Source organism: Ziziphus jujuba, chromosome 3 (assembly GCF_031755915.1).
Source record: "Ziziphus jujuba cultivar Dongzao chromosome 3, ASM3175591v1".
Taxonomy (NCBI): Eukaryota; Viridiplantae; Streptophyta; class Magnoliopsida; order Rosales; family Rhamnaceae; genus Ziziphus; species Ziziphus jujuba.
The window spans coordinates 25,442,095-25,451,765 of record NC_083381.1 but is presented as its reverse complement, the minus strand read 5'-3'; the positions used below and the strand labels follow the sequence as shown (position 1 = coordinate 25,451,765).

At 31.7% G+C, this 9,671-nt stretch overlaps 1 protein-coding gene across 1 annotated transcript; it reads right to left on the bottom strand.

The window, feature by feature from the left end:
- On the bottom strand, positions 1–3,597 carry LOC107423107 (putative calcium-transporting ATPase 13, plasma membrane-type). Its single transcript, XM_060815492.1, has 2 exons — positions 3,521–3,597; positions 1–3,264 (listed from the first exon to the last, which is right to left on the bottom strand). Exon 2 carries the CDS (start codon positions 3,260–3,262, stop codon positions 194–196), a length of 3,069 nt encoding a protein of 1,022 aa, XP_060671475.1. The 5' UTR covers positions 3,263–3,264; positions 3,521–3,597; the 3' UTR covers positions 1–193.
- Positions 3,598–9,671: the final 6,074 nt, after the last annotated feature.

Here is a 9,671-nt window from a genome sequence, read left to right as displayed (position 1 = left end):
CAACAAAGATGGTATATTTATGTCAAAAAAGGTAACCAAGTCCAACAATTTACATAATAATATTATTGGAATAGAATTCGATGGCAAAGCCTATGCATATACCGAACAAATGATAAAAAAGAAAGAAAGTAATAATAACAAATAAAAATAATTGTTGTCCTAATTCTGGGTCTTTCATAAGAATGATCCTTCTTCATCGGAAGTACGTCTTGATCTTGAAATAGCTGAAAAATGGCTTCTCTGCAACAGGAATAAATTTGACAACCCACCCAACTGGCCAAGACATTGAAGCAATTCCAATACATATTCCCCATTGCCCCCAACTCAATCTGACTGTATCTGCAAATTTCTTCAGAAACTCCACCATTATCACCTGAAGAACTATGGTTATGGCGATGATCCCCATAAACAATCTGTTCCTGTGAATCCCTTTAAACACATTCTTCTTCTCCAACTTCCTTGCATTGAATTCATTGAAAACTTGGCAGAGAACAAAAGTGTTGAAGATCAAAGTGTCTTTCACCTTATCATCTACTCCGAAGATTGATTCTCCCTTGAACTGTAGTATCAAAAGCACAGAAATCTGATACATAGCTTGAGGTAAAAGATTTCTCCACATGATGTTGGTGATAAGAGGCGCAGTCCGACCCACCGGAGGTTTATCCATGAGTTCCTTGGTAGGATTCTCTGTTGCTAGAGCCAGAGCACCTAATGTGTCCATGATCAAATTCACCCACAATAATTGGACCGCCGTTAATGGAACTTCGCCGGTGGAAATTGCGGCGACGAAATTGATGACAAGAGCAGCAACATTCACAGTGAGTTGAAACTGAATGAACTTCTGAATGTTGTTATAGACACATCGACCCCATTTTAGTACTGTAGCTACCGAAGCAAAGTTATCATCCAAGATGACAATGTCTGAGCTTTCCTTTGCGACTTCTGTGCCTTGGATTCCCATGGAGAGTCCTATGTCGGCTTCTTTCAATGCCGGCGCATCGTTCGTTCCATCTCCGGTGACCGCGACGACGTGGCCTTTTTGTTTGAGGCATTGAACCATGAGGAGTTTATCAAATGGAGATGACCTTGCCATCACAAAGATTTTGTCAACTTTCTCTATTCTTTCTTCTTCTGTGTAGTTTCTAAACTTCTCACCTTCTATTACAGCTTCATTCATGTCATGATCTGCTCTAAGTATTCCACACTCTGTAGCTATGGCTTTCGCTGTGAAAACGTTGTCGCCGGTGATCATCTTGACGTTGACTCCGGCGTACTGGCAATCTTCCACAGCTTTCTTCACTCCTGGACGACATGGATCTTTAATACCCACAAGTCCCAACAAAACCAAACCCTCTTCTTTCATTGTTTTATGCCCATCTGAATCCTCAACCTCCTCTGCCTGAATTCTGCTTTGTGCGAAAGCTATGCACCGGAGACTGCTCGCTGCCATAGCTTGAATGATCTGTTGGAATTCCAATATCTGACTATCATCAAGATCCTTGATGATTCCAGAAGCATCGTAGTAACTGGAACACATTGCTAGAATCATCTCTGATGCTCCTTTCCAATGAACGTGGACAGAGCTGTCAACTTTTCTCTTCAATAAAACCCCACTTCTTTTCTTCTGTGAATTGAAAGACTCAACATGAAGAATTGAACATTTCCTCGTAATTTCCTCCATATCCATATTCAAATCCTCAATTGCCCATGAAAGAATTGCTTTCTCTGTTGGACTACCTGAGATTTCATATTCCATTCCAAAACTTGGCCTGTATACACTGCCTGTAGTATTTAGAGCAATTCCTTCCCTGAACAACTCTATAACATATGGAGCAACTGAAGAATAACCTCCTAATTCTTCCATAGTTTCTTTGCCTAGCCAACACTTTGTGACTTTCATTTGGTTCATGGTTAATGTACCTGTTTTGTCGGTACAAATGGTGGTGGCAGAGCCCATTGTTTCGCAAGCAGAGAGCTTCCTTACCATTGCTTTATCTGCCATCATTCTCTTCATTGAATAAGCAAGAGTTAATGTCACTGCTAATGGCAAGCCTTCTGGTATAGCAACCACAACAATGGTGACAGCAGCTGCTATAAATTCCACTGAAGAATTCAAAATGTCGTCGAACTTGGTCTTTCCCTTGATGAATTCCTGATTTCCATTCTCATCTTTTGTTGTCCCTGTGAAGTATCTAACAAACAAGACAACAAGAACAATGAAAGCAACTGTCACACCAACCTTACCAATTGAAGATGTGAGCTTGTCGAGCCGAGCTTGTAATGGAGTTTGCTCGTTCGTATCGCGAGTGAGTTGGCTCATCATTTCTCCCCATGCTGTGTTCATTCCGACTGCAGTGATGACCATTCGGCCAAAGCCATCGACCACTTTAGTTCCAGAAAACAAGAAAGGATTATGGTCATGATTAATTTCAACGTGGTCACTCTCCCCTGTCATGCTAGATTCGTCTATTTGAAGGGAATGACCTTGTAGGAATAAACCATCTGCTGGAACCTGGTCTCCAATTTTTAAACAAATCACATCACCGACTAAGATTTCGAATATTGAAATCTTTTGTCTCCGACCACCTCTGAAAACATCAATTTGGATATCATTGCTTACTTTTGACAATTTGTCAAACTGTCTGTTTTGTCTGAAATTGCTAATGGCAGAGACAGCAATAACAAGAAAAATGGCCACTAATATGCTTAACCCATCAATCCAACCTTCTTTGGCTCCATGAACCTTCATACCAAAACCAAGAGAAAGTGCAGCACATACCATGAGGATGATAATGGTAAGATCTTGAAAAGCTTCCCAAACATAATGGAGGAAACCTTTCGTAGGTGGTTTTCTGTAAGTGTTGGTACCGAAAACTTCACGTCTGCTGGCAATTTCTCTATCATCATTGGAAACTCCTTGTTCTGCACCAGTTTTGAGAGCTGAAACTACACCATCAACCCCTCCCAATTGTTGAAGCTGATCGAGATTCTTCTCCTTAACTAGTTGAACCAGGCTTGCTCGTTCGATTTCGAATGGCCCAATTTCTGATTTGATGGTGATGGCGGTGTAAGAAGTAGAGAGGGGAATTTCGATATTTCCCTTTTTGGTTACTGTATTTTGGTGAATTGACAACAGGGCTCTATAACAATAAATTGTAACAAAGGCGGTGTGCCATTTTTTTTTATGTACACTGACACTGTTTGGGGCTTGAAGCAATGTCTCGATACATGCAAGATTTGCATGAAGAATTTCAGGCGACATGACTTCACAACCACCCCCCCCCCAAAAAAAAAAAAAAAAGAAAAAAAAAAGGAAAAATTGAATAAAAAACAAATATTGAGAAGACACAGAGTTGATATTACGGTATCAGAATGGCCAACACGAAAACCGAAAAAACAAAAAGAAAAAAAAAAAAAAAAGGAAACAATATGAGAAAAGCAGGCACAAATAGTTTCTAGGGTGTATCAAAAGTAGATAACACAAAAATCACAAATAGTTACTTTAAGAAATTAGACTCACAATAAATCTTTGATGAAAACTTAGAATGATTGGGGATTCATTTATACACTCACATTTCTTTGTTTCTTCGAAATTTCATGGAACGGTACTGGAAAGTGGGCAGAAGATATATATATATATATATATATATATATAAACTGCCTTTACGTTTTCACCATATGTGTGAATCTTTTCTTACCAAATTCAGAAGCAAAAAATGATCTCTGCAACAGAATATGGAAAAGGACAATGGCAGCTATTGTGTCATTGTCATTGGTGGATTGAAATGTAATTTATCTCCTCTGTTTTTTCGTCTAACATTTTTTATCTTGATCCAGAAATAAAATTGAACACGGTTTTAAAAATGATCCTATTAAATTTTGATTAAATGAACATTAGAAATATCTCTAGCATTATCCTTTTAATATAAAAAAAGCTTGGAAATAAATATTCCAACGCGTTTATCAACATAAAAATGTTATAATTTTATTATTTTTTTTGGAAAATGATATTAAATTAATATGTAAATTCCTAAAATAAATCAATCTTTGCTTGGTCTTCAAGAAATTAATATATATATATATATAAGTTTACAAGAAATTCCGTTGGCATTTAAAAAAAAGCTCTTATGTACTTCATGTTCCCCAGTAAGCAAAAATTAATGCTTCAATGTTCCTCATCTTTTCCTAAACTTTTATTTTTAAAACTAATTATTGGGTTATAATAACTAGTCTGAAGCCCATCCAACAAAGACGTTTTTCTTTCCCTTTTTTTTTTTTGTTTTTTCGTTTTTTGAAGATCTCCAATAAATTTAATATTAGGAACTGAATTAATAAATATACCATCATGATAAACATATCTGTTATCTCGATAGATTTTAACATAATATATATATATATATATATATATATTAATACACACAAATTATATTATAAAATTATATCTGTTTTTTTTTAATGGATCGTTGAATGCTCATTGACTCTTATTATATCTATTGTGTTAATTTGGCTATTCAAAAATATAGGGGGAGAAAAACTAAAAATAAATAGAGAAGCGAGTAAAGACAAGAGAGGAGTGCGCTGCAAGGCTATCAGGTTGCGTGAGCAGGTCGAAGTCAAATCGAACCATTATTTTTCAGTGGGCAAATGAAATCCGTTACGTAGTTGTTGTCGTTTTATTTTTATTATTATTTATTTTTTACTTTGTCTTTTGGTCAAATATTGAAAAATAAAATCCTCCCTTTTTATTATTTTATTTTTTTTATATTTTTTTCCCCCTTTTCCTCGTCAGAATCCAAGCTGTAAAACAGCTTAAAATTATTTGAAATTATTTTCCTTTAAAATTTAAAAAATTTATCTTATAGTTCCACACATCCGTTTTTCCATCCATTGTTTTATTCCAAGCTTTATTATCGTGAATTATTAGGTATTTTACAGTTTGCCTTCCAAATTAAAAAGAAAAAAATCCCCCTGAACTATCATTTTCTAATCACAATATTAGTCCAATAATAATGTGCTTTTGTCAAATAAATTTTAGTAAAATTATACATACACATGTCAAAATTTAAGTAAAAAAATGAAAATAAATTTCAATAGAATTATATGAGTTGTATATGAATAGTTATGCCAAATTCATCTGTAAAAAATGCATAACTGGACTAAAATTACAGAAAGACAATTTATAAGGGGTAATATAAGACTTTTTGTAGTTTTAGGAGTAAAATATAAAATTTGCAATACTTCAATGGGGCTAAAATATATTTAACCCTTAAAAAAAATTTACAATGCATCAGTGGTTAATTTTTTTCAAATAATTTTCAAGAGAATAATACTTTTTTAATAATTTTTTGAATCTTAATTTAAATTATAGTACTTTCTTTTCATTGTAAGTAGGCTTATGATATTTAACAAAGAGATTGCAGTTTATGTGTATTTTTCAAACTTCTAAAAGGTATAAAGGATGGAAAAACAACAAGGTTGCTTCAAGCTTTATAAGCCTTGGTGAAACCTAGGCTTGGTAATGCTTTTTGTTATTTTTATTATTATTATTTTAATTATATAAGTCTATATTACTATAATACGTATAATTAATATAAACTGTTAAACATCTTCTCATAATAAAATTTTCATTATGAAATTTGATACTTTCTAAATTTTCAATAAAAAATTAACAAATATTTATTTGTAATAAATTTATGAATACTTCATAACTTTTAAGTTTTCAAAAAAATAAAGTAAAAATTAATCTCTCATATATATATTAAAAGTCTACAATTATTTAATAAATCCTACAATGTTAAATTTAGATATAACAATAGTCTAATTAACTTTAATATAACTTTTTAACGGATTCCAATTCATTAATGTTTATAATTTATTATTATTATTATTTTTCATTTTGAAAATGTGAACCATACAGATTAAGTTACTTAAATATTTTGGCCAAATTTTTTCTTTCCCTTTTTTAAACACTAATTTTTCTTTTTTGTATTTTTATTATTTTTTAATTTCTTATAAATTCTTTTAGAACTTTTTTTTTTCAATAAAACTTAATCTAGCTTAGAAAAGAAAATTTGATAAAAAAGCTCACACCTTATGATGTTTAGGTGCATATTAGGTTGATCGATCATTTTCTAACTTTGCCCCGAGATCGGGGATATTTTTTATTAGAAATAATGTTGTGATAAACTAGTGATTTTTGACAAATGGTCGTTCGTGTTTTCCATTGATGTCTGAAAAAAATGTTACGTGCTTGGACCTCCCACAGAAGGTACTACATGACAAGGATCCCATGTGAATCTTACATGTGGAATTAATATTCAATCTTATCCAAAGCCAATATTTATGTTTCACATTTTTTTTCTTGCTTCATTTATGTTTCACATTTAAAATTATATATATATTCTAAATTAATGAAGAAAAAATTAAATTACTGATGCGGATTCATGGAAAACACATGCAGAGCAGGATAGCATTCAATATGATGGTGTTTCTCATCTTAATTATCTTCACAGAAAATTTATTTGCCCTTGAACTGTAAAAACAAGACGACAAAGTTCTGTAGCACATGGAATCAAAACTCTTAACCAAAAATGATGTTGCCTTTTTCTTTTCTCCAATTTATTAGTGTGTGTGTGTGTGTGTGTGTGTGTGTGTGTGTATCTGTAAATTTGGATTAAAGGCTCACGTCCTTCACCGACTTAAGTGAAAATTAATGCCAGATTACTAAAATTGCCAATTATACATGCTTGTAATTTGAGCTGGTTTTTCCTCATTTATTCCTCTGGTGTATATATATATATATATATGTATATTTCTGTTTTTATAAATTAGGGAGGACATATTTCATCAACATAAGACTTATCACCTGACCAAATCATGTATTTTCTTCTATATGGTTTTCTTAAGCATGTACTCCATAATATATATATATATATATATTATACATTGTTATTCCTCAGGTTTTATCTTTTAAAACCAAATTTTTGGTTCACAAAAATATGAAGTCAGAAGCCTATCCAATAAGATTTCAAGTTTTAATTTAATATTTCGAACTGAATCAATATATATCTTTGACCAAAACAGGAAAATCTTTTTCGGGCTCTTGGGTTCTCTATTTTACCCAAATATATATATATATATATATATCGTTGAAGATGCTTGCACTCATATCTTGAAACAAACTACAAACCGTAAAGTTATTAAAACTTATATTCTTTTAAAATTTTATCTATAATTTTAGGCATATTATTTTTTCATGCCAAATTCATTATTCATTCTAAAAATTTACAATACATCAGTAGTTAAATTTTTTTAATTAATTTTCAAGAGAAAAATGATTTAAATATATTCATCTCGTGATAAATTGGCTTATGCATTGATTAAGAGACTAAAAAATTGTATTTTTCTAAGAAATGATCTCATAATAAACGAGTCATTTGTTGGGTGGTTTGGATTTCCATTGAAGTTTGACAAATGCAATACTCGGATTTCCCACATAATTGCATGATGACTAGGATCCTACATGGGATATTCAATTAATATCCAAATATTTATGTTTAACGATAAATTAAAAAAAAATTCAAAATTTTTGAAGAAAAATGATAAATAAAAAAAACCCCGGACCAAAGGATTTTGCATTTTCTCTGACATTCTAATTTAATGATTATAGTGTGTGGACAGCTTTCTATCCAAGCCTACTTATTTAGATTCAAATAAGATTGTAATCCAAAACTAATTAATAATGGATAAAGTAGCTTATTTAAATTATACAATGCATGTTTTTTAAGTTATATACGGAACTTTTCTTTTACATTTTCATAATAATCACCCTTTCAAAAGAAGTTTTGACATTTGTCTATTTTTACACAAAGTTCGATAATTTTTTTAGTTTTGATATCACTAATAGGAAGTGTGGGCTCCTTCTCTATTCAAATCCAACTATTCAGATCCAAATGAGATTTCAATTCAAAATCAATTTATAATGAATAATCTACCCAATAATGATGTGTCAATTCTTTGTCCGTGGGGATATTCAGGATCATGCAGGAAGAAAAAGTATTGTTTTTTGCTACCGCATTGCTAGTTTGAATCTTCCAATTAGTTCAAGGGTGGGCAGTAATGTGTCACATAACTAGTGAGATCTGTGGTTTATTGATTGCGATATAAGGTCATGGTACTCTTAGGAAGGAAAAAGAGTGCTACAACCCGTATAACCCATTTTGAACTGTCTTAAAGTGGTGTATAAAAGAATGGTATCTTATCATCAGCCAAAAAAGAGTGGTATCTTTTTTCAATGTAAAAATAAGCTCCTTTTAATTTATATTTAAATATACATCTTCTCATAAACACAATAAATAAAGAAATGGGATCCTCTACCTTTCTATTTCCAATGAAATTCAATACGTCATTAAAAAAATTCTAAAGGAAAAAGACGTTGCATTTAATTCCATTTTCTCTTTTTTCCAATTTGCAATCTTGAATAAAAACAGATTAGCATCTTTTTCATCCTTGAATGAAGCAAATCTCTTGGGCATTTGCAAGCTTGGTGATCTTTCCATCCCATATTCACTAGATACTATTCGGTTTGCAAATTCTATTAAACCCACAAGCACCACTATTGAAAGTTTTTAAACGATCAAATTAAATCAAACAATTGAAAATTACTCGCTAGCTATTTGTAATCCCAGCTCTGTGTATATATATGCCCCAAGCCACATCCTTGTTTTCTTCATTGGTTCATTTTTAATCTCAATAGCCATTTTTCAAATTGGAGTTCCAACTTGCAACTTCAAAGTTCCTTCCAAAGGTATATGGCGGTAGACTTAATTTAAAGGGACTCAGAAGCTTTAATTTTCCAAGCAACAAATTTTCTATGAACCTTCTCACCCCCATTGATCGAGACAGTAAATATGCATTCTCTAGTTCTTATCATTGTTTCTTATCCTCAATTGAAGCATGGCCAAGTGTAACACCATAAATACCTTTGCTTAAATTGAAGAAACCCAAACCAGGCCACCTGGCAAATAAATTCCACCTTCACCCCATTTGCCCATCTATCATGGGGAACATTCATAAGTGAAAAGATATGGAAAATTTTAAAAATAAAATAAACAATAATATCAAAAGCATGAATTTTTTTTTATTTTTTATTTTACCAAATTTGTTTATTAAAATGATGTGGCATAACCTCACACAGTTTTTTCTTCAAATAGTAATCTTACGTCACATTATTTTGGTAAATAAATGTTCTGAAAAGGACAATGGCAGCTATTGTGTCATTGGTGGATTGAAATGTAATTTATGCCTTCTGTTTGTTCTTAACATTTTCTATTTTGATCTAAAAGTCAAATTTAACGCGATTTTTAAAATGATCTTATCAAGTCTTTATTAAATAAATACTGAAAATATCTCTAGCATAAACGCGTACGTAACGTTTATCAACATAAAAATGTTATATTTTTATTATTTTTTTTGGAAAATGATATTAAATTAATATGTAAATTCCTAAAATAAATCAATCTTTGCTTGGTCTTCAAGAAATTAATATATATATATATATATATAAAAGTTCGCAAGAAATTCCGTTGGCATTTAAAAACAAAGCTCTTATGTACTTCATGTTCCCCAGTAAGCAAAAATTAATGCTTCAATTTTCCTCGTCTTTTCCTAAA